This window comes from Erpetoichthys calabaricus, chromosome 4 (genome assembly GCF_900747795.2).
Source record: "Erpetoichthys calabaricus chromosome 4, fErpCal1.3, whole genome shotgun sequence".
NCBI lineage: Eukaryota > Metazoa > Chordata > Cladistia > Polypteriformes > Polypteridae > Erpetoichthys > Erpetoichthys calabaricus.
Window position 1 is genome coordinate 228,839,998 of NC_041397.2, and position 26,111 is coordinate 228,866,108.

Genomic DNA, 26,111 nt, shown 5'->3' on the forward strand with positions numbered 1-26,111 from the left:
TGTATTAATGAACCTGTCAGCCCACAAGCGCACAAACTTCAAAACAAGTGGAGAAGGCAAAAATTTTGGAACCTTAATGAAAATAGCACTTAGCTTAACTTTACTTTTAATAGTTTAAACACTGCACATAAAAACAACTAAAGATACATGTAGAAGAAATTGTGTGAGGTTTTGTGAACCTCTGAGTCACCAGTGAAAACCAGTGAACACTGTTCAGTCACTGGGAGCTTCTTCCAGGTATCTTGGTTCAGTGAATTGATGTTCTAATGCTGAATAACAGACAGATATTCAAGCATTTTTATAGACAGCTCTATTAGGAACTCTTAACTGATACTTTCATTACTCTTTGTTGTCTTCAAACATTGGTCCAGTAAATAGTATAGATACAATATGCACCCTTTTTAATTCTATGTCTTTTAACTAAAGAATACTGGAATACAGGGTATTAAGCTAATATGGACTATCTTGGACTAATCGTGGACTATCTTAAAGACAGACCTCAGTATGTGCGTCTTGGGAACTGCACGTCTGTCATTGTGGTCAGCAACACAGGAGCACCACAAGGGACTGTACTTTCTCCGATCCTGTTCAGCCTATATACATCGGACTTCCAACACAACTCGGAGTCCTGCCACATGCAAAAGTTCGCTGATGACACTGCTATCGTGGGCTGCATCAGGAGTGGGCAGGAGGAGGAATATTAGGGACCTAATCAATGACTTTGTTAAATGATGCGACTCAAACCACCTACACCTGAACACCAGCAAAACCAAGGAGCTGGTGGTTGATTTTAGGAGGCCCAGACCCCTCATGGACCCCGTGATCATCAGAGGTGACTGTGTGCAGATGGTGCAGTCCTATAAATACCTGGGAGTGCAGCTGGATGATAAATTAGACTGGACTGCCAATACTGATGCTCTGTGTAAGAAAGGACAGAGCCGGTTATACTTCCTTAGAAGGCTGGCGTCCTTCAACATCTGCAATAAGATGCTGCAGATGTTCTATCAGACGGTTGTGGCGAGCGCCCTCTTCTATGCAGTGGTGTGCTGGGGAGGCAGCATAAAGAAGAGGGATGCCTCACGCCTGGACAAACTGGTGAGGAAGGCAGGCTCTATTGTTGGCATGGAGCTAGACAGTTTGACATCTGTGGCAGAGCGACGGACATTCAGCAGGCTCCTATCAATTATGGAAAATCCACTGCATCCACTAAACAGTGTCATCTCTAGACAGAAGAGCAGCTTCAGCAACAGACTGCTGTCATTGTCCTGCTCCACTGACAGACTGAGAAGATCGTTCCTCCCCCAAACTATGTGACTCTTCAATTCTATCCTGTCTTAACTAACATAATCTTGCATCTGACCTTCAGCTTTATCTTCATTCTGCTCTTGTCTTTGGATATTTACAGTGTTTTATATTTCTCCTGTAGTTTCAGATTTGATTTCGTAAAAAGGATAACATATATCATTTGATTTATAGTAAAATGTTTGTAATTGGGTTTATATTTATATATAAATCTAAGCCAATTTTGAATGCAAAGTGATACATACATCAGTTTTAGGACACCCATTGACATGTGTTCAATTTGCATTTGCTCTCAATGTTTGCACATTCGCATACCTTATGTTTCTTTCTTTTTTAAAGCCTGAAATTGGTGTTGTGATTGGAAAAAGTAATTTAAATGATCTCTTATTTTCATATTGTAATTTTCTAAATTTTCTCCCGTTCTTCCAAAATCATTTTAGTTGAAAAATTACTTTGCCAAGTAATTTTTTGTTTGTTTTGTTTGTACAGAAGTGTTAACCCTTTGATTTGCTTATAACTCTGTTGCTGTTACAAAGAAGGAAAAATCAGATATATTTAATTAAAATTCTTTGTCTTGCAAAAATGTAAAATTGAGAAAGGAATTTGTATGAATAGATACTTTTAGTAAGGCAAGTAGCACAACAGTAAGGATTTATAGGAAGTGCAGTTCCAGTTAAGATGACATGTGTGGCTTTCAAAAACTAGATGCAGAGACAACTGAAACATGGACTACGTCATGGGTTTAAAAAATTAAATAATGTCTCTGCTTAAATAAACAGTTACTGATAGCTGTTATAGCTTTTACTGTTTTTTTCCACCATAGACCAACTTCCATTAACATCTAAAAGGCTAAGAGGGACAGCATGGAGAATTCCCTAAATTCCTAATGTCACTGTGGATACTTACTGGAAGGTTTTTCAGTTCTAAACATTGTGGTTTTCTGGCCTTTTCTAGCTTTTGAGTTTTCAGTTATTAAAATTTACAGGTTACTGTGATGAACAGGATTGATTTGTAGGGGCAGAACACAAGTATACAGTAATCCCTCCTCCATCGCAGGGGTTGCGTTCCAGAGCCACCCGCGAAATAAGAAAATCTGCGAAGTAGAAACCATATGTTTATATGGTTATTTTTATATTGTCATGCTTGGGTCACAGATTTGCGCAGAAACACAGGAGGTTGTAGAGAGACAGGAATGTTATTCAAACACTGCAAACAAACATTTGTCTCTTTTTCAAAAGTTTAAACTGTGCTCCATGACAAGACAGAGATGACAGTTCTGTCTCACAATTAAAAGAATGCAAACATATCTTCCTCTTCAAAGGAAACAGAGAGTAAAGCAAACAAATCAATAGGGCTGTTTGGATTTTAAGTATGCGAAGCACCACCGGTACAAAACTGTTGAAGGAGGCAGCTCACAGCCCCTCCGTCAGGAGCAGGGACAGAGAGAGAGAGAGAGAGAGAAACAAAGTCAAAAATCAATACGTGCCCTTTGAGCTTTTAAGTATGCGAAGCACCGTGCAGCATACTTAAAAGCTGCACTCAGAAGGTAGCAACGTGAAGATAATCTTTCAGCATTTTTAGACGAGTGTCCGTATCGTCTAGGTGTGCGAACAGCCCCCCTGCTCACACCCCCTACGTCAGGATCACAGATAGTCAGCGCAAGAGAGAGAGAAAGAAAAGTAAGTTGGGTAGCTTCTCAGCCATCTGCCAATAGCGTCCCTTGTATGAAATCAACTGGGCAAACCAACTGAGGAAGCATGTACCAGAAATTAAAAGACCCATTGTCCGCAGAAATCCGCGAACCAGCAAAAAATCTGCGATATATATTTAAATATGCTTACATATAAAATCCGCGATGGAGTGAAGCCGCAAAAGGCGAAGCGCGATATAGCGAGGGATTACTGTAACCCCATACAATTCACTCATTTTGTCCCCACACAATTCACTCCTTTTATATTGATGAGAGGTTTTAATCTTTTCTTTTTTTCCTGTCCTTTATATGTTTGGTGACTGACTATGTTACTGTTGTGTGCACTTTAAATATAGGTGTTTTATAATGTGTTGATAAAATGTGCATATCATTAGAATTCCAATGATATACAATTCTTTTACATATATGATATATTCCACTTGACAGAATTCTGAATTTCAAAGATGTACACAAAGAAAAAAAAACATTTTCTAGATTCAGTAAGACTTATTACACCACATTGTGAGTTACACTGAAAGTGGAGGAAGTTTTCTGTACATAGCGTATTTTTTATATTAGTTTATTCTCTACCTATCAAAATGTTACTATGTCAAGATCCAAGAGAAATTCTAAAACAAAATGGTTGAAGATGAGGTGGAAGCAGTAAGGTTTCTCTGTCTCAGCAGTTTAGATCAGTATAATGAATAACTCATTATATAATATATTCCCAAGTGCATCCAATCATCTTTCTTAGGTCAAGACTGCCTCATTTCCCTGTGTCCACTGAGCAGGGAAACTGAAAAATATGATTGGCTGCTTCCCCAAAATGATGGGCATGTGACATTATACCTAACGCCTCTACCACATGTTGAAAACCTGTGGAGGCACCAAAACATAACAAGGCAAGGAGGTATAGCTTCTCCTGAGAAGTCAGTGGAGGTCCTTGGAACAGCTGAAGCCTGACACGGGTTAGCATTGGGGGGCAAGTTTATGTCTGACATTGTAGTAGGAATATGTAGGTCAGATACACAGTTGCAATCAGAAATGTGTCAAAACAGACACATTAGCTATGCTAGAGATAAATGTTCCCTAAATAACTGCAAAGTAAGGAGGGTGAAGAAAGGGGCAGATATGAGGCATTGCTGCTTAAGTGCTGCTTAACTTAACAAGACAAGTTTCCAAAACAATTGTCAAAAAACAACTTCAGAAATACCAAACATATCCTTTAAGGATGGAGGTTGTATCTTAAAATCAAAAGTCCTTATGTTTTAATCCAGTTTAGAGTCATCCTCGCTTTACATGAATCTTCCTGTCCAGAAAGTTACCTGGGCTTAAAAATTAGGTTCTCTAAATCCTTTTCATTTGATCTATGTCAGATGTCATTGTGCAGTTGTGTGTAAATGTGTCTTTTATATTTGATCTGTCCTCGGTTTTTTTAAGAACTGACTCTCATAGTGTTTTGTATTATGTAATTCTTAGAATCATTGTGCAGTGCAGTTCTGACCCTATTTAATGTTTTTATATCTCAAATCAGAAACTAAAAATGCTATGCATCTTTCAGAAATTTCACTTATGAAAACACAGATTTTGCAGCAGATTTTTATTTTTCAGTTCTTTAATTTATTTATATTGGGAACAACATTGGTAATTCAACTTTTAAGCACTATGAAGAAAGATCATGAGATGTTGCTGGATTTTGTAAACATAACTATATTTTTCAACAATCCTTCCATTTCAGTGTCATTGTCTATAATGTAAATTGGATAGGATAACATCAAAATACAGATTCCCGATGGATTTCACTGATGACCTGTGTGTACAGAACATTCTCCTTTTTATTGCATTATATTTTTCCAAACTTCGTCTGGAGGAAATGTTGATTGGCATGTTGAGATATAATATTGCAACCTGTTTAAGGTTAGTTTCTGCCTCATGCCTGTAAAAACAGCAGAAACATTCTTGTACAAAAATCCTGTACTCTTCTTCATTGGGCCCCATAACAATAAAGTACCTCTAAATGTGCATGTCATAAGGTCTGTGCAAGCAGCCATCATCTTTTTGAAAATCTTCATCAGAAATGGTGAATACTTTATAAGTCACTTGGCATCAAAAGGGTCAGAATTGGAATCTAAATCATTGTTGATAAGTGAGCAAAAGCAATATATAGCATAAAAAAACTTTGCAAGATGACCATGTGGAATATCTGAAGGCAAAGAATAATATCTGGATGGCACTTTCCATTATAAAGTGGCAGTGGTGTAAATTATGGGATGTATTTCAATCCAGAAAAACAAAACTAATCGATGGGCAACTCTTGAGGAGAGAGATTCATTATTGGTTCTCATTCCTTGTTCATCTTCAGAAACACTTTTGGGGTCAATGACTGTTGTCCATGCTAAAACTATCTTCTGTCTCTGTCAAACTCTCTCATAATCTGTGTCTAGTCTTTATAGTTACGTATGTCCAATACAGCTCCAGAGTGAGTTTCCTTTAAAAAAAAAGAAAAAGAAAAAAGAAAGAAAAGATTTGGCTAAAGCTATATTGAAATGCTGGTGCATGAACTGAATCACATACACACACTCGCATGTTTGTTTCTGCCCAAATGTGAATTGTTTTCTCACTCTCAACCACATAGCTATGCAATAATTAGAAAAAATCTATTACTTATAATCAATCATATTTTTCAGTATATGTAATAAAAAGATTATATGCTAATTTGAAAACTGTCTGTGCACCAGTTATTTCAGTTAGCTAACAAAAGTAAGCCTGTAAACTTCCCTGAGCCGACTCATTCACAATGCTTGGTACATTCAGCTTGTTCTTTCCACAATATTCCACCTTGTGTTCTCTCCTTTTCCCACTGTGTACCTCATTATACTGACAGCTCTGCTGCTGTCAAACACTTGGCACACTTTGATGCTGTCTTTGTACTTTGTATACCAAGTTGTGTGAAAACATTCCATGCAAGGTAGTGCTTTGTGGACTTTTTATTTAGGAAATGTTTGAACTTTTGCAGTTTACATGACTGTTCAAATACTGTATAATAAAAATAAATTTAGTTTGATTTCAAGCTTGATAAAAGACTCCAGTAATCATTGTGTTAGAAATTAAGTCAGAAGGAGTTTATTTTACATGTTTTAAAATTTTTAGGCCTGTACAGTGATATATGCTGTTACCATCCAAAATTTTATAAATATCATGATATATAATTTTCCTTATATCACCCATGCAAAGGTAATGTACACAATTTATTACTCGTTCAATAATGACAGACAGTGGAGCAGCAAAACATTCCCACACCATCACACTATTACCCACATGTTCTGTTGAAACTATGATGTTCTTACCATCAAATGCTATATTGGATCTAGGTCAAGCATAATGGGACCTGTGTCATCCAAAGAATTTTACTTTTTATTGTTTGTCTTATGAAACATCATTCCAAAAAGCTTTGAGATAATCCAGGTGTTTTTTTGTAAATTTGAGGCAGGCACTAATATTATTCTCTGAGGCAGAGGTCCCTGCCTTCCTAATCTGCCACGGATTCCATTTTTACACAGTATCTTTCTGATTGTGAAGACATGAACACTGACCTTGGCTGAGGCTTTAGAGGCCCACAGTTCTTGGCTGTTCTTCTGGTATCCTCTTTGACTTCTTGAATGAGTCGCCTCTGTGCTCTTGGGGTAATTTTGACAGGCTGGCCTTTCCTGGGAAGATTTCTCACTATTCTGAATGTTCTCCATTTGGAGATAATGGATTGCCCTGTGGTGCAATGGAGTCCCAGAGCCTCAGAAATAGTGATTAACCCTTTCATGATTGGTAGCTTTCAGCAACTTTTTTCTCTTTTGGAATTTCCTTTGATCGAGATACAGTGTTCTCCTAGAAATCTTGTTGTGACTGCTTCACTTGTATTGTAAGGGCCAGTATATGGTGATGTGTAGATATAACATGGTTAGTTGCAATCAGGCCAGGCTATTTTATGTTCAGTCAACTGAGTCTAATTGTCAGTTAACTTGGATCATTTATTTAAGTGAGTAACTAAGGAGGCAATTTCCTTTTCACACAGGCATTAATTAAAGGTGTTGAATATTAAGTACCTATTATTAATGATGATATATGTTTAGGATGGTTCCCCTTACCTAATTTTGCATTTTGTCTAAAGTTTGGAAGCCATTCATTGTGACAAATCTACAAATATACAAGATGTCAGTAATTGTATTGGTATAATAGAGACACAAACATCTACTAATAATACAAGATGCAAATTCCATGGTCACAGTCAGAGGCAAAACTTTGTACATCAAGTTAAGAATTCTGAAAATTAGTATAAGAAAGATCACATTGTGAATTTTAGATCATAGTATTTAGGAAATAGTAAATAGAAGAATGTTACCCAAAGGTCTACATTAAAAACTAAATAAAAAAGATATTGCATTTAGGTTCTGGTTATTAAACAATACATGACTAATATATATCTTGTGTATCTTTTTCAGAAGGGGACTGCTAACTATATATATGGCAAACCTGGTAAGTAAACATGCTCTATATATGTATTTTTCAGTCTTTCTTTCTTTGGAATTTACTTCTGTCTGAAGCACTATGTTGAAAGCGTTGTTGCTTACTGAAGAAGTAAACCGACCACCAAATCATATCCTCATACATTACAACTACAGTGTTTGTCAGCATTGGCAACATAGTCAGTAAAGACGTATTTATTAAAATTGCTATAGGGTGCTCTCTTTGTTACTGTGGTATAAAGAGTGTGTAGCTCCAAGTCTGGACTTGAATAATGTTTAGGAATGATGTTCAGGAGTCTCTAAAGTGAGATGAAGGTTAACATTCAAAATTATTTATTGCAGAGAAGCTTTTTTATATTTTAAATTAAGGCAACATATTCCTACTTTCATTTTACTGTAATTTTTGCCAAAGTATGTCTCACCTAGCGTTAAGCGTTTTAATATCCTAAAGATCAAAATTTTCCACACAGTGGGCTAATCATGTCATAGTTAACCTCATGTTCCAGCTGACAGATGTTCTAATTGGACTTAAACCTATGAATTCCTGCAACATAACATACTGACTTAAACAACATTTTGTGGGACACTATAGTCACTGTTCTTTAGCATCAGGTAGTGAAGTCAAAATTCATTGTTTTCATTTGGGGTTTCCACTACACATATCAGGTTCACACTGCCTCATGCCTGGGACAGACTTGGGGGGGCTAGGGGATTACAGTCCAGCTTGGGGCAGTCTGTACAGTCCACCATTGAATAAGAGGACTGGTGATCTGCAGTGGAGGATTCTGCATGGGGTCATCGCCTTAAACTAATTTGTGTGTCTCATTGATCCAAGGGTTTTGTGACAAGTGTGCTTTCTGTTCTGAATGAGAGACAGTCTTTCATTGTTTTCAGCCACTTGTATCTGTTCTTAATTCTATTTTTAATGCTTTCGATATGTATTTTAATTAGTCTGTATTTATTTGTGGAGTGCCTGATTTGAAGGAAATTAAGAGTAATAGCAGGATTGCCAATTTTTTGTTGGGCCAGGCAAAAATGCCTATTTATAAGTCAAGAAAAGAAAAAAATCAATAATCAAAAAGAGATTGATATGGGTAAAATGTTTACTGCCTTAATAAAAGCAATAGTGCTTCTTGACTATAACTTTTATAAAATGAATTTCAGCCTACAAACTTTAATTAGCCAGTGGTGTATAAATGAAGCAGTTTGTACAATTAGGAATGAGGGAGTATTTTTTTGTTTGTAATTCCAAAACTAACTTTTGAAAATTGTACTTTTTTAAATCTCTTTTTGAGGGTTCATAACTGTAAAGATTGTTTGTTTTTCTGTAATAATTGTTGCTGCGTAATAAAGTGTATTTTTTTAAAAAAAAAAAGAAAATTCTTTCTTTCTTTCTTTCTTTCTTTCTTTCTTTCTTTCTTTCTTTCTTTCTTTCTTTCTTTCTTTCTTTCTTTCTTTCTAAAAACTGTTATATTATCCGTCAGACCTGTCCTGAAGGCCACTTGCCTGTGTCTTCTTACGACAAGTAGAAAACCTAAATATTGACAAGGTGCTTTTTTTAATGGACACTAGACATCTGTCAAGTTCTGGCTTTCTGCCCTTCTATAGCAGTCTACTCAAAGCTTGGAATCTCCTTGAGCATCTCTAGAATACCCAGTACTGGACCTCAAGGTCACACAGCCTGTATGTGTCCAATCATTACTAATGAACTCTAAAGTAATCCAGGTCTGCCTCCTAATATATCTGGAAAGACACCGCTGGTACAGCACTGAGAAGATGGTGGAGGTGTTGAGACTTCACTCACTCAGGCAGAGTAGCCAGCTGCTGCAAAGGATCCATGCCACCTTTACAGCTGAAGCAAAATCTCTTACTAGGAATTTCCTTGCTAGCAGAGATTCACCTGAGTCCGGGGAAGGTTTTCCTAATGGGACTATGGTACCAGCTGGTTTTGTGCTGTTGGGAAAGAGCTCTACAGTCTCTGTGTGCTGGTACATCACCGGGATCCACAGAGCATAACACCAGAGATACCCTAGCGGAGTAGACTTGGAGACAACTGGGGCAGCTTGGCGGAACTTATATAGACCACTATTAAAGAAAAGAACTGGCGATTTGCAATGGCGTTTGCTGCATGGCATCATTGCTGTAAATTCCTATGTCTTACTGCTTGATCCTTCAGTTACAGACAAATTTCCTTTTTGCAGAGAGAGAGAGACCATTTTTCGCTGTTTGCTCTTCTGTTTTAGAATTCGGCCTCTTTTAAATGTTCTTACCCCTGTTTGTAGTGTTTTTGACTTGCCTTTTAATGATTGTGTATTTATTTATGGTATTAATGGAAATAAGAATAATCAAGATGAATGTCAGATTGGTAATTTCCTCATCGGACAGCACATTTATAAATCCAGAAAAGAGAAAGTGAAGTCAAATAAACAATGTGACGTGTTAGGAATATTTCATGGACTCAGGGTGTATGTGGAATACAAATTCTATAGAATGACTGCAAATGTGAATTCCTTTGAGGAAGAATGTTATGTTCATGATGCAATTTGTAAGCTTGAAGATAATGAGTTGATTTTTCTTATTTAACATATGAATTAAGTATTGATTCTTTTTTGGGTGTGTTGGAGTTAATTATTTTTTACCTATGTACTTTTATTCTTTTAAAATATGTAATTCAATTCCTGAGGTGTTGCTTGCTAATCCTATGCAATGCTTTGAAAGTTTTACAGATGCTAGGTGACAGTATGATAGCATTATGTAAATGTATTAATGTGTTTGTTCTAAATACTATTCAAATATAACAGTAAGCATTCCTTTACCACCATCAGTCAAAATCTGAAATATTCTTACATCTACAAAATAGTGACACCTAAGTACATCCTTCACATCTTCCTTCAGATTGTAAATGATTGCTTTTAGTTATATGCCTATCAAACTAAATTCACAAGAACTCCTAGTCTACATTGTGTTTTCTATTGATAATTATGCATATGCTCATCTATTCATTAATGTGTTACACTTACTCAATCCAATCTAAACCTTAACAAAACTAAATTAAACAATGCAAAATTAAAGTACAGCACAGTTAATAAGTTGATTATTTTCTTCTTTCATCTTTACAGAAGCAACACTAGTTTGAGTTCATTGAGTTACACTGGTAGAAACTATAAACCAGTCATCAGAGTGCAGACAGGTTACAGAAATAAGATACAAGAATCTGGATAAAGTTATTCTAACTTCATACTGAATTCTCTTGTCATGCTGAAATGAGAACTGAATGCAAAGACAATATTAGAACAAAGAATAGCATTAGTAAGCTATATTTTCTGCCAGAAGCTTCCAGATGTTTATCCCTGGTATCTAACCCCCAGCAAATTCTCCAGGATAGATTTTGATGTTAGCAAGGAGAGAAGTCTGGGAAATCAAGGTCAGTATCAATGCTGGCAATAACCACAGGAAACAAAATAAGTGATATGGGAGATCTCGGGTATGATAATTCATGAAATATCCTTGCTGTTAATGCATAGTCAAAAATGTCAAAACGTAATTTAAAATATACCATGCAACTATTACAGGATTGACTTCTTAAAGTAAAAGCATTGTAACCAATTACTGTGTATGTGTTTGTGTAATCTTGAACAGCCAGGAATTAGGTTGGGTTAATGTGTTTGCTAAAGGAATGTTACTGCTTCACAGCAAATTTGTAAAAATGTATTTCTTTTTCTATTTCACATGACATACCTGAGCTTTTATGACATGCTTTAGCAAAAAATATGTTTTCAAAAGCATTTAATAGTGAAATGTATAAATAAATTGTACTGGCAAAATTCTTGAAAAATTAAAAATAATTTGCCATAGTTTAGCTAAATTACAACTGGTATTGTAATAAACCTGTGGACTTTTATGACTGCTTAGCTTTTTGTGTATTCTTAAATGCCTCCTTATTAAGCAGCAGGGTAGTGAAGTCAAAACTACCATTTTGCTGCATCAAAAATTAGTTCAGATGTGAGATGAAAAATTAGTAATAAATAGTGAAAAACATATTTTTCTTAAATTTATTTCTGCAGATATATGCTCTACTTTTTATTTTAGAATATAATGTCACATTTTCTGATTATGTAGGTGTACAAAAACATTGTGACAGAACAACTTCAAATTAACTTTAAGTATAATGAAATATAATATTAGGTTACACATTCATTTTCTTGTAATAAACCATATTATCCCTGCAACTCATTGTCATAACCAAACTCTGTCCTGAGTTGCATTATTATGCCTTTATTGTAACCGTTTTGTTGTATGTTCCATTCATGTTTTGTGTAAGCCACACACTGTTGTAATATGATGCAGTGACCAATAATATTTATGGATATCTTGTTATATAAAATATATTGGGAATTTCTTAGAATGAACAGGAAAAATTGGTTATTTTTAGAAATTTTAAAGAAAATGAAATTAACTGTAATGTGATCATAAGTGGATAAATAAATATAACAACAACAACAACATTTATTTATATAGCACATTTTCATACAAATAATGTAGCTTAAAGTGCTTTACATGATGAAGAAGCACAATGTCTGAATAAAGTTATCAGGAAAGCCTGCGCCATCACAGGATGAAGCCTGGATATATTGGAAGCTGTTGTAGAAAAGAGGATGTTGGCAAAATTGGATAATATCACAAAAAATCCCTTCCATCCTCACCAAGAGGCGCTCTTTTGGAGCACTTTTAGCCATAGGCTCTTTCCACCGTGGTGTGTTAAGAAGCGCCTCTGTGGGTCTTTTCAGCCCAGTGCTATCAGGCATTTCAATTCTTCCTCCTGAGGCACTTGTTAGGTTTGTTTTTAAATATCTAAACACTGTTTATTTATATTGATTGCTTGAATGGCTGTATTATTTGCCCTGTGAGTCTATATCCTTGTTTTTTATGTTTCTGTTGCTGTATGTGTGTGAATTTCTCCTTGGAATTAATAAAGTTTATCTAGTCTAATCTAAACAAGTTAATTAATTAATCTACTTACCCACTTTGCCTTGTTTCAACAGTATAGACTCATTGTGGTAGTGTAGTGATGTACTGTATGTTTTTTCACTAGATGTTAGGCCTCTTAATTCCCATTGAACTCCATTTAAATGACCACAGCATACCTAAGTTTTGCTGCTGACTATATTTATCATTTTATGACCATAGTATAGCCTACCCTTGTAGAAATGTATTGTATAATTCCCGTAGATCCACAAACATGACAGTGACTCCAGTAACCTCCAAAGGAAGGCACAATCCTAAAATCAGATTCCAATAGAGTAACTTGGCTGGAAATCCACAATACAATAGCAGTGTTTTTTTTAAGTTTAGCAGTACTCTGAATATTGCAGTTTATTTTTTAATTTGTCTGAAGTTAAAATTGAAATCATATTCCGATAGATATCAACAATGCATTAATATTTAAGTTTTCATATTTTGATTTTGTTTAGATCAGTTTTTTTAATAAGTGTAATTTTGTCTATTTCTCATTGGTTTGCTGTGGATGTGCAGGCGAAATCCAAACTTGCATGGCACTTCTGAATAGTTTACAAAAATACACTAAAAAATAAGTATAAGTATAAAGGTATTTAGCATGTGCTACCTTAGAAAGGTAATCAGGATAATTAAAGTCCACAGCTATACTGCACACTCTCATTTTCCTCTCCAGCACTTGCACCATTAGATTCAGGGACAGTTTCTACCCACAAGTTGTGAGGTCGTCTAACAATAAATCATAACAATTACTTACTGTAACTTAACAGTGTGTGTCTGTGTGTATATATATATATATATATGTATATATATATATATATATATATATATATATATATATATATATAATATATACTATGGCACCCTGCCTGGGATTGGTTCCTGCCTTATGCCCTGTGTTGGCTAAGATTGGCTCCAGCCGACCCCCGTGACCCTGTGTTCGGATTCAGCGGGTTGGAAAATGGATGGATATATATACTATATGTATATATATATATATATATATATATATATATATATATATATATATATGCATATATATATATATATACATATATATATACATATGCATATATATATATTGTGAGATATGGCCAGCCGTTCATCCCGGCCAATACCCACAGGCTGCCAGATGAAGCCCTCCCTGTAACGTTGGGAGTGCCCCAAAGACCAGCAGGGAATCATGGACAATGGAGTTTTTATTCCCAACCCTGCTGGACACCGTGGGGCCCACCAGGGTACGCTGCAGGGAGGCCCAAGGGCCCAAGGACTTGTATGTGCCCTATAACCCGGAAGTGCGTCACGATCATATGACCGGAGGGAACAACGTGCTTCTGGGTTGAAGCAAAGGACTTAATTTGACCCGGAAGTGATAGGGACTCATGGACTGCTGGGCTGGAGCCACTTCCAAGTCGGGGAGTATAAAAGGAATTTGGGAAAGCCCAGACGTTGAGCTGAGCTGGGTGGAAGGGTGGAAACGCGTCTGGGAGAGGAGGATTGGTTATTGTATTGATTGATTATTGGTGATTTATTATATGTGTAGTGTGGAGTGGAGGGTGCTTTGTGCACGGTATTATTATAAAATAAAGAAGTCTTGGACTTTTACCTGGTGTTTGGAGTGGTACCTGAGGGTTCAAGAGGTCGATAAAAGCCTCTACTGCTACAATATATATATATATATACTATATACTATATATATACATATATATATATATATATTGTGATAGTTGCCCGGACACCACCAGTCGGAGACCACATCTTTATAAAACACGCACGTTTATTAAACATTAATTAAACACAATTCCACCACAACACACAATGCACTCAGCAATAATCACCACAAAATACTCAGTCCTTTGCCACCTCTACTCCTCCAGGGAGCTTCGTCCTTCTCCCACTCCCGACTCTGGCGCACTTACTGCAAGGAGGCGGCCCCTTTTATTCCTGCCCGGATGTGCTCCAGGTGGCTGATGACATTCATCCGGCAGCACTTCCTGATGTGGCGGAAGTGCTGCCCTTTGAACCGGAAGCACTCCGGGCGTCCCTGGTCGATCCATCCGCCATCTTGCCAAGTGTGGCGGAAGTCATCACATCCGGGTCTCCTGAGGCTTAAAGCGCCCCCTGGCGGTGGCCACTGTTCCCAATAGTACCAGTCCTCTTTGTCCTTGTCCCGTGGTCCTCTTTTTATCCAGGGCGACTGCCCCTTTGTGCCCCGGAAGCTATTAATGTCGCTTTCCAGTCCCTCCAGGCATCCCGGCCACGTAATCACCGCAGTCATCTGTGACAATATATACACTATTATATACTATATATATATATATATATATATATATACTATATATATATATTTATAATGTATACTATATATATGTATACTATATATTTATTTATATATATATATATATATATATATATATATATATATATATATATATATATATATATATATATATATATATATATATATATATACATACAGTAATCCCTCCTCCATCGCGGGGGTTGCGTTCCAGAGCCACCCGCGAAATAAGAAAATCCGCGAAGTAGAAACCATATGTTTATATGGTTATTTTTATATTGTCATGCTTGGGTCACAGATTTGCGCAGAAACACAGGAGGTTGTAGAGAGACAGGAACGTTATTCAAACACTGCAAACAAACATTTGTCTCTTTTTCAAAAGTTTAAACTGTGCTCCATGACAAGACAGAGATGACAGTTCTGTCTCACAATTAAAAGAATGCAAACATATCTTCCTCTTCAAAGGAAACAGAGAGTAAAGCAAACAAATCAATAGGGCTGTTTGGATTTTAAGTATGCGAAGCACCACCGGTACAAAACTGTTGAAGGAGGCAGCTCACACCCCCTCCGTCAGGAGCAGGGACAGAGAGAGAGAGAGAGAGAGAAACAAAGTCAAAAATCAATACGTGCCCTTTGAGCTTTTAAGTATGCGAAGCACCGTGCAGCATACTTAAAAGCTGCACTCAGAAGGTAGCAACGTGAAGATAATCTTTCAGCATTTTTAGACGAGTGTCCGTATCGTCTAGGTGTGCGAACAGCCCCCCTGCTCACACCCCCTACGTCAGGATCACAGATAGTCAGCGCAAGAGAGAGAGAAAGAAAAGTAAGTTGGGTAGCTTCTCAGCCATCTGCCAATAGCGTCCCTTGTATGAAATCAACTGGGCAAACCAACTGAGGAAGCATGTACCAGAAATTAAAAGACCCATTGTCCTCAGAAATCCGCGAACCAGTAAAAAATCCGCGATATATATTTAAATATGCTTACAAATAAAATCCGCGATAGAGTGAAGCCGCGAAAGGCGAAGCGTGATATAGCGAGGGATCACTGTATATATATATATATATATATATATATATATATATATATATATATATATATATATATATATATATATATATATATATATATACTAGTCATTTAGCCCGTTACAATAACGGCTGCTAGAACAGTAGTGCATAAACATTAGTAGGAACAGTCTATATTAAATGGCAAGGGACTTTGACCTCATTCTTTTTATTGGTCGTAATTTTCTTTCTTTCAGCCTTTCTTTTGTTGATATTTACTTGCTGAGCTGACCGTTCTTCGTGGGCTGCCGCCGTGTATTGTGTGTCTTTAATTTTCTGTGATAGTAATACTGTCTTGTACGTCCGCTGGCTTGTACGTCTGTAATATACCTTTAATTTTCCCTGGCGGTAATACAGGCGTGCGCGTCGGTAATATGCCTTTAATCTCCTCTGACAGTAATACTGGCTTGTATGTGGCTGTAATATGCATCACTGTATTGTGTACCTTTAATTTCCTCTCGCAGTAATACTGGTTTGTATTTCCGTAAAACGCCTCTAACTTTCTCTGACAGTAATATCACGCATCACACCGTGCCCCGCGCATGCGTACTTCACCAGAAGCCCCGCGCATGCGCACTTCACCAGAAGACACACAAACACGGACACCTGGACGCACAAAGGGATTTTATTAAAGAGGATATACTATATATATATATATATATATATATATATATATATATATATATATATATATATATGTATATATATATATATATATGTATATGTATATGTATATATATATATATATATGTATATATATATATATATATGTATATGTATATGTATATGTATATATATATATATATATATATATATATATGTATATAGATTATAAAAAAACCCTGGGATAAGACTTTGTGCCAAGAGACTTAACCACACCTGGGGCCGGAAATAACCGACAAAGAGTAGATGACAAAGTACAACGTCGTAAAGAATTCAAAAACGTTGGCGTAATACAAATGCACAGCAGGTTAGAGATAATGAAAGAACTAAAATTCGAAAAATTATAGTAAAGATCACATTAGCGCAAACAAACAAATTATTACTCGGTGAAATAACGTAACAGCGAAAAAATATTGAATATATTGTTCGGATTTAAACTTAAAGTCAGAGATTTGTAGATTGTCTAATTCATGTTGCCATCAGGGAAAAGTAGTGTTTCTTCCCAATGAAGAGGCATATCCATGAGAATTTTAAAAAAATTGTTGTTTGGTGAAAGTGAAAACCACATACGCTAGCGGCAGAGATGCAAAGTGGCTAGCACGTAGTGCAGGCTGGGGGAGTTGGCGAGCGAAGCGAGCAGGGGGCTTTGATATATATCAACAATCAATAATTGTGGATGTAATTTGTTGCTGGTCATTACATTTGATGATTGTGCTGTAAAACAGAATGGTGCAAGGCATATAACTTTGGCAGTCATAAATGGAAGGCCTAGCATTTAAAAAACAATAAAGCAAACAACAAATTAATAAAATTATCTGTTTTTAATATGTTTTTCTTCTGCTGTAAACTTCAGGTTTGCCCTTGAAAATATTGATGAAAATTTAATAACTCATATGAATTGACAAAGCCTCTGTTTTGCCCACCAAAAAACTCAATATCTCTGGCACTCACCCTGTTTTTATGTCCACTAGGATGTGTATGTTCATTAAGCAAAAGTTCACAATAGTAAAAAAGTGAGTTATCTAGACATCAAACACATTTTAACTGGAATTGCCACTTGACAAAACAACTTTAGTAACTTGCAGGCACAGGTTTCTGAGCTTCCTACTGCCATTTAATATTTAGTAGTTGAACTTGAAACCTTGTAAAGGAATGTAGGAGCTACAGCTGCACCACTTCCAGTTATTATCATCAAAGTGCCCCAAATAGCTTTTCCACAGAATGGGTAACAATTGTGTTTATTATATCACTACTTTTGGGTAGATTTCTTGACTGGGAGACTGCCATTGCATGTAGCAAGCATCCAGGCAGCAATATTTTAAATATTTCACTTAGTGAGTTTTGTGCAGTATTTGATTTCACAGAAAAGTCAAGCAAATGACACGTTTTTAGTTAATTTCCCCTTGGGATTAATAAAGTGTCTGTCTGTCTGCCTGCCTGCCTGCCTGCCTACCTTCCTTTTATTGGCTAACTAAAAAGATTACATATTTTGTAATCTTTTAGTTAGCCAATAAAAGGTGTCATTTTGCTTCATTTTTCACTGCATTTATAATGGCTAACACGGTACAACACCCTAGGACTATGTCACAGAAAGAAAGTCTGTAGCAACCATACTAGACATTAAGCCTGTTGTGGAATGCATAATATCATTCCAACACATTAGCATCAGATGCTGGCTGAAGCGCTATTGCAACAGTTTCAACTTTTAGAAAAAGCCTGTGGGAGAAACTGAATATGACATAGCTAGTGTGATACCCATGATGCCATTATTAGTTTATTGCTTAGAGTTAGGAACCTGTTTGTCTGAGTAGAAGCAGAGGAGAAAGATCTGTTTATCCAGTTCAGTAGAAGGAATCTGACATACTCAGAACTTGAACTAAATAAATCAGTTATCTAAAGAAAAGGAGTCAAAGTGTGCAGGAGGATGTATACTTCTTATATGGATTACCAAGTAAATAATCCAGTAAATCAGTCCCCGACGCTTCAGGGACTAGCTGGTTTACTCTCATTTGGGGCTGTTATGGTGAGTTGTTTCCAAAACCATACATAAAGTAGCTTTATAATTCCAGTTCTTATTGTAGCTAAAATAGAGGCTTACAGCATGAATTCATAGATTCACTTGCTGAAGAAAATGTCATTAGCTAATCTCTGGTGCAACAGTTAGTCAAATAAAATCCCAACCAAAGTCAGAATTAAGATTCTGACAAAAGATTGTGGTCCAATAGATAGTTGATTTATTAAGCTTGCTACCTTTCTTGTAATCTTATGGTTTGGCCAGTGCCCCTGCCGATTTTCAGTCTTTTAAATGATACTTTTGCTCATTGCTATAAATACATTAATGACATTCGTACCTAATTACCTAATAGAAATACCTAATAGAAGTTCTTTCTTGTTTGATGAACCTTCCACCTTTTTTGCAGCAGTATAGTAATTACCTAATAGAAATACCTAATAGAAGTTCTTTCTTGTTTGATGAACCTTCCACCTTTTTTGCAGCAGTATAGGAGTGTGAAATTCATCAGGATTGAGCACAGATACATCTAAAGTCTGTGCTACAAGGTAGTCTTTATACCCAATTCAGTAGTACTAGGGTGTTGTACCGTGTTAGCCATTATGAATGTAGAGAAAAAGAAAAGCCAAGCAAAATGACACCTTTTATTGGCTAACTAAAAAGATTACAATATGCAAGCTTTCAAGGCAACTCAGGCCCCTTCTTCAGGCAAGATGTAAGAAGGGGCCTGAGTTGCCTCAAAAGCTTGCATATTGTTATCTTTTTAGTTAGCCAGTAAAAGGTGTAATTTTGCTTGGCTTTTCTCTATACCAAATTCAGTTAAACAAGTGTCACTTTCTGTGGAGTTTGCCAGTTATTATTAACAGTATTTTAAGAACCATAGTACTGCAATCTTTCTCATCATGAGACTAACTATGAAAACTTATAAACTATTAATATAACCCAAGAAGCCCTTGACAGGGTCAAGATTTTGTTTGCCTAAAGCTGTTTGGTTTCACAAGATGGCAGATCCCAGCAATATTAGACACATGGCTAGAACAAACCCTGAACAGGGAGCTGGTCCTTTGCAGAGTGGGTTACATTTACACACGTCTACACCCATTCCCATTTTCACACAGGGTCAGTTATATATCATCAGGTAACTTAGCAGGCATGTGTCTTGGAGTTGTGGGAGGAAACTCATGCAGACATAAAGACGTGCAAAGTCCACACAAAAAATAATCTGGTGCAATTTTTGAAACCATGATGATGGATTCATGAGAGAGCAGCATTAACCACAGCTAAATAATTTTTCTCTTAGTGAAAAAAATATTCTTTGGCAAGCTGAATGCCTCCTGGAGCAGTTTGATGATGCAAGGATATTTTCCCAATAGTGGTTATGTTTTTGAATTGCATGGAGGTCCCCAATATTTTTCTTATTTAGTAAGCAAGACATCTTTATTTGATAATTTAATTAGACTCCTCAAATGGTAATATTTAGTACTGGGAGAAATGTGGAATTTCTGTTTTTATTATATTTGGCTAATACACTATTAATCATTATGTTGCACCCAAATCTTTACTTGAATAATGTATTAATACACATGGTTGGTTTCTAAAAAGTGTCAAATACATTTTATGGGAGGATTAGACAAAATGCACCCATTGGATTTTTTTACCTTATTTAATTTGTAGAAATCACCATTGATTTCTCATTATTGAACTTCTTTAAGTATATACATCTTTTGATTAAATATACTGTAATTAGGCTAAAATGTTGATAGTGTTTTGCTTCTATCAGTTTTCCTACTTTATCTTTTTTTGAATTGCTAGCATTGGGTTAATCTTAGTTTAATCAGAAAATAATACATTACAATATGACCTTAAGTTTCTTTGAAATGTACCAATGTGCAATGATGGCTGCCAATGAAATCCCCCAGCAAACTCTTTTCTTAAGACAAATATGTGAATCTACGGCATTAACTACCATGTAATTCTATCACTTGTTCAAATTTTAAATTTGTGACTTCAGCAGTTTAGTAAGTCTACACTACATGAAAACATATCAATATTACTTCTTCAGTGTAAAAAAATGAATATTTATGTTTCTTTGTGACCAATCATTGTATTATAAGAACTGACAACATTAAAGAATGTAGTTTTAAGCTACAGTAAATAGGAATATTGTTAAAACACAGCTTTAGGATAGTTGCAATGTTTTTACTGGAACTGTCCTAGGATTAGAAATTCACTTACAGATTTGATTTGTAGCAAAAAGTAAAGACACATTTGAAGTGTTGCAGGGTTTGCCTACCCTATTACTTAACCAAAATGCACATTAGATTGCGCCTTAGGCTTTTTAATTTTCAGCATTTTGAAGTACATGCATTTGTAACATAAGACCATTATCATCGATGTATGTGTATCATTGGTATTGTCTATAATAAATCCTGACTCTCAAAGGAGTTTTTTCTATAGACTTTTTAGGTTTGTTAAGTGCCACATGACAATCAGACATGCTTGTCTCCAACCTTAGTCAGGCTTTAAGTGAAGAATCCAGCCAGTTGTGTTGTGTTGTGAAACTAGGGAATGGATGTTGCAGGCTAAAGAAGTAGTATTTTAAACTGGTTTCCTGAATAAAAAAAAAAGAAAAGAAAACACAACCTTCCAAGTATCATTCATTTTTAATTGCTCTCTTGATAGTTAGAGCCAGAAAGAATTCTTGTTCTTGGGGCTGAGGCCAAACTGGAGAAGTGTTTTTTTGAGATCCCAAAGTTGTCTGACTGTAGTGGAGCTCACAGGGCACACTTCCCTGCTGATCCTGCACAGTTGTTTGGCTTTGTTTCCATACAGCTGTGATTTCTGAGGGGCAGGGCTGCCTGCTTCTTTCTCAGCAAGAAACCATCCTTCAATTTATAAGCACAAGCTGTTCAAAATGATTTATATTTGTTAATGCTTTTAATGGCCTGAAAGTTAATCATTATTTTTAGAGTTTCATTTCTTTTTCCCCACATGCATAAAATCATCACTTCGTACTCTTGCAGTTGAATGCTATATCTATAATGTAAAAGGTCTAGCACTTTCTGTCTGTTGGTAACACTGCATATCCATTGGAAACTGCCAGAGGGTATGTGCAACTTCAAATGCATGTAAATGAACCAAGGACATTTATAGCAAATTTAGTAGTTTGGTATCTGAGGGGGGCAGACTGCATAATGTTGCTCCTCACAATACAATGTATACTGCAATTTTTTTCCTAGCAGGCGGGGACAGCCTCTTTAACTGACACATGTACCAACATGTGCATATATCCATTGTTGATGCAGGAGAGCACATTATTTAGGAGACCCAGATTGCCTTGCTGTAGGCAGATGACTTTTCTTAGTGTCTTGACAGTACAATGGGAGAAAAGAATGACATACAGATCTATATGTTAGATTGGGACGACAGCAGTAGTGTCTAGGGGAATGCGGAAGAGTGTGTTATTCCTGATAATTATATGCCTCTGTGACAGATTGTGTTTCAGTTGTAAGAATAGTAAGAATACATTTGACTACTTTCAGTTAGTTTCAGGGTGCATGTTTGTTTTGTGTTTTTCATATCGGATACAATATAAGGTAGGGCATGCAGGCGTGGAGTTGTTTTGGATGCCTGGCCGTTTTAAACTTTTAGTTGTAGTAAGTGGTTATCATGGATGCTCTATGTGTGACCTCAAGGAACCAGCAATATGTGCTGTCAGTGGGTATCATGAGATAATCTATGATTTCAGAATAACCACCTAATCTTTACAGGTCATAATAGGAATTTGTTATTCTATTTGGCTCTGATGCACCTCTTTTTGCATAAAATAATCAAAACATTTATTTTAGGTCCTGGACAGCAGCATAATTGTTGCTATTTGTATTATAGCTTGAGGCCATGGATTCTACTATCCTTGAAACATTAACACATTATGCAATGGTTATGATTCCCTTTCCCACCACACCAGTATTAATGAATAGCTTGACAGTTCTCTTGAATATGATGATGATAATTAGATTTGAATTTATAAGATCAAGAAATTGCCTACTCTTCTGTCAGCAAAAAGAAGAAAGGTACATATGATAAATGGACCAGAAGATGGAAAATGCAAAGAACAGGGAGAGTAAAACAAAAGAAATCTTAAATGTTCAGAGGTCAAAACCAGAAAAATCAATGGGTTTTAAGTATCAAAGCTTACACATTAACCAAAAGTCATTTTCAGGAATGCTAGCTAAGTTCATAGTCTTTTTTTTGTGTACAATAGACCACTAACTACACCACATATTTGTTCTTTTTCGGAATCCAGATTCTTCAACGATATAAATTAGCACACCGACTTCTTATACGGTCGACCCTTGATATACGACCGGCCTGACATGCGAACAATTTGCTTTACGACCAAAATTTTTGTTTTGAATTATGACCAACATCTTGCATTACGACCCGAATGTGGTCACGTGTATCCGCTTGTGCGATTGTAAACAAACAGCCGAGAGCGTTTGTAAGCGTCAGTCGGAGCCCGGATACGTGTGTTTGTGGACATTTCGGTCAGTGCAGTGAGTTATATAATTTATTTCGATAATTGCTAAGGAAGGACGCGAAGGTAAAGAAAGTGATCACAATCGAAACGAAGAAGGAAATTGTGTGGAAATATGAGAGTGGCGTACGTGTGACCGATCTCGCTAATATGTACAGCATGTCGAAATCCACCATCTCGACAATTTTACAAAGAAAAGATTTGTATAAGGAGGCTCCTTCCAAACAATAACCACCTTCCATTTCATTCTCCTCCTCTTTCCTTCCTGCAAGCCAAAGATGTCAACTTAAATGATGAGTACAGTATGAAATTGTTGTTTCTGGTAGGCTAGGCACTTTTTATAACTTTTTGGTTAGTTCATTAGAAAAAGTATTGGTGTTTTTGGTAAATTATGCACATTATACAACCCTTTTTTATTAAAAAAAGTTAAGTAAGTGTTGCTGTGGGCGGTTCGGAACACATTAAGAGCATTTCCATTATTTCTTATGGGAAAAATAGTCTTGACTTACAACCAACTTGAGTTACAACCTGCCCTCGCGAACGAATTGAGTTCGTAAGTCAAGGGTCCACTGTATTGTGTTGATCTGCTGACATCACATGACATAACTTCCAGTCATAATGAGCTAGCAGTGGAGGTCATTGCTCACAACAGCTTTTCAAAAAATAATAACAATAATAATAAATAAACATGCAAACAAAATGTCAGTGTGATAAATAAATAAAACCGTGATGCAAAAATTTTCAATATTAAGAAATATTATTTTTTTTACAGAAATTAGTTCAAAAATTCACAACAAATAACCCAGAAACTCACAATTTTATAACAACTATGATAACTTCCCTTCAGTTACTGGTGTGATATTAAAAGACATTTGAATAATAATGACTTTGTGTGCCTTGTTCCAGTTTCAAATTACTCATTCGTCCACTTGAAAGGCCATATTTTTACACTCTGACTAAGCCCTAAAAGTTTAGAAATATAGAAGTAGATGGTAACTCACTGTTGTATAGTCATAATGTATTGCAGACAACTTAACTTTAAAGCACCATTCACAAGGATGCAACACTTCATTCTTTATCCTTACCTCATCTTTACAAATGTCGGTAACTGGAGGTGTTTGGGTTATAACAGACTGATAAGTAAAAATAAAACAGGCAAGCAAAATGAATCTTGTAGAGTTAGAAATTAGAATGTCTTTGAAAAGTTGGTAAATATCCACAACAAGGTGATGCCTAGGACAAAGTTAAAAAGAATTACCTAAATACTGTATAATTGAATCTGTTGCAGGAGTGCAAAATTCATAGATGCAACAAACATATCATAAACATTTTCTTATTGTTGTAGTGGATTGACTTTAAAAACACATAATGAAGCCCACAGCATTACTGAGGTAAGAAGGTAATAACAACCCCTGTTCAGTCAGTAAGTAAGTTGTGTTTCAGTCCATTATCAGATTTCTCTATTCTCACCACAGAGTAACAGAGCGCTGAGCACATACCTCAGTAACTTCATGGTACAAGGCAGAAACCAGTCTTGAATGTGGTGTGAGTCTGTTGCAGGGCTCAGTCAATTCATGTATTCAAGCTCAGTCATATTGAATCTATAGGTAATTACCATACAAACAACTTTATGAACTGAATTGGACTGAATAATGTCATACACTGGAAATTGGATTCAGAGTTCTATGGCGTATTAACAGACCAGCAAGCCCGCGATTCTCGAAAGAATCGCAAATCCAAGAATGGCAATCACTTTCTGTTCCCTCCGATACTTGGAAGGATGAAATATCATGGAGGGTGGGTGCGTCCTGGGAAAGCTCATTTAATTAAATAAACATACTTGTACTAAAGTAGTTTCTTTTTGGAGCTGTGACTCATCTGGTTCTGGTGTTTCAGAAGAGCGTTGTAGGCGCCTTTGTTTATTGTTTTTATCCATGCAGTCTCTTTTTTGTTTTTCTATGGCTGTGTCGTCAGCGAGAAGTCGTTTGCTGACGGCGGCGGATTCGCGTTCTGAAGTGACCATGGCGGCGGATCCGGGCATGGAGGGCTACATTACTAAATGAACGTGGTATATGCGGTGGTGTGGGCGGTTGCGTTCAGGAGGCTGTACAACCTGGCGTGCACGCTTTACCTCAGGTTTAGTTTACAGGTCGTAGCCATGGTAAAGTTTTCATTTAATTAAATAAACGGGCTCGTGTTTGTATTACTAATTGTTGAGCTCCTTCCATTTGGAGCCGTGACTCCTTTGCCTCTGCTGTGTCATAAGCGCGTTCGTTCATTGTGTTTATTCATACGGGCTCGTTTTGTATTTCCGTTAGTTGAGCTCTTTCATTGTGGAGCTGTGACGTCTTTGCTTCTGGTGTGTCTGAAGCGCGTCGTAGGAGCCTCCATGTATTGTTTTTATTCATGCGGTCTCGTCTTTGTTGTTCTGTGGCTTTGTCGTTAGGAAGAAGTCGTTTACTGTTAGGAAGCATAATCCAATTTACACACACTGACTGCTGGCACAGTGGATTAGAGCAGGTGTAGTTTACAGGTTGTGGTGTTTGGGCGCCACGCACTGACTCTGGGAACTACGAGCTCGGTTTTGTATTACACATCGTTGAGCTCTTTCTATTTGTAGCCGTGGCTCCTTTGCCTCTGCTGACACTGACTGCTGGCACAGTGGATTAGAGCAAGTTTAGTTTACAGGTTGTGTTGTTTGGGCGCCACCTACTGACTCTGGGAAGCCTCTGGGTTTGACTCTGGGGCACTGCGGCGCAGTGCGCATGCGGTGCGTCCGCCGTCCGTGCATAAATTAAACTGTCGTTTAGTAATATAGATCAGAACAGAAAATGCAAATGCAATTTAGTTAGACAGCTAATTAGTTCTGGATGCTGGGTTAATAATAAACTAAATGTGAACTACATAATTTCAAAATTATCTGATTGGGGACTTGTATGTATGCACCACTTCCTGAGATTGCCTTTACTTAAATTATACGGCAGGCAGTTTCTACAGCTAAAAAGCAGCCTTGC

The 26,111-nt window shown here is 36.6% G+C and overlaps 1 protein-coding gene across 1 annotated transcript in view; it reads left to right on the forward strand.

The window, feature by feature from the left end:
• tmem135 (transmembrane protein 135) overlaps positions 1-26,111 on the forward strand; it is a 481,984-nt gene that overhangs the window by 79,488 nt on the left and 376,385 nt on the right. Inside the window, exon 4 of the mRNA XM_028800409.2 lies at positions 7,486-7,519. Coding sequence (XP_028656242.1) covers positions 7,486-7,519 — 34 coding nt within the window. The remainder of the gene's footprint in view (positions 1-7,485; positions 7,520-26,111) is intronic.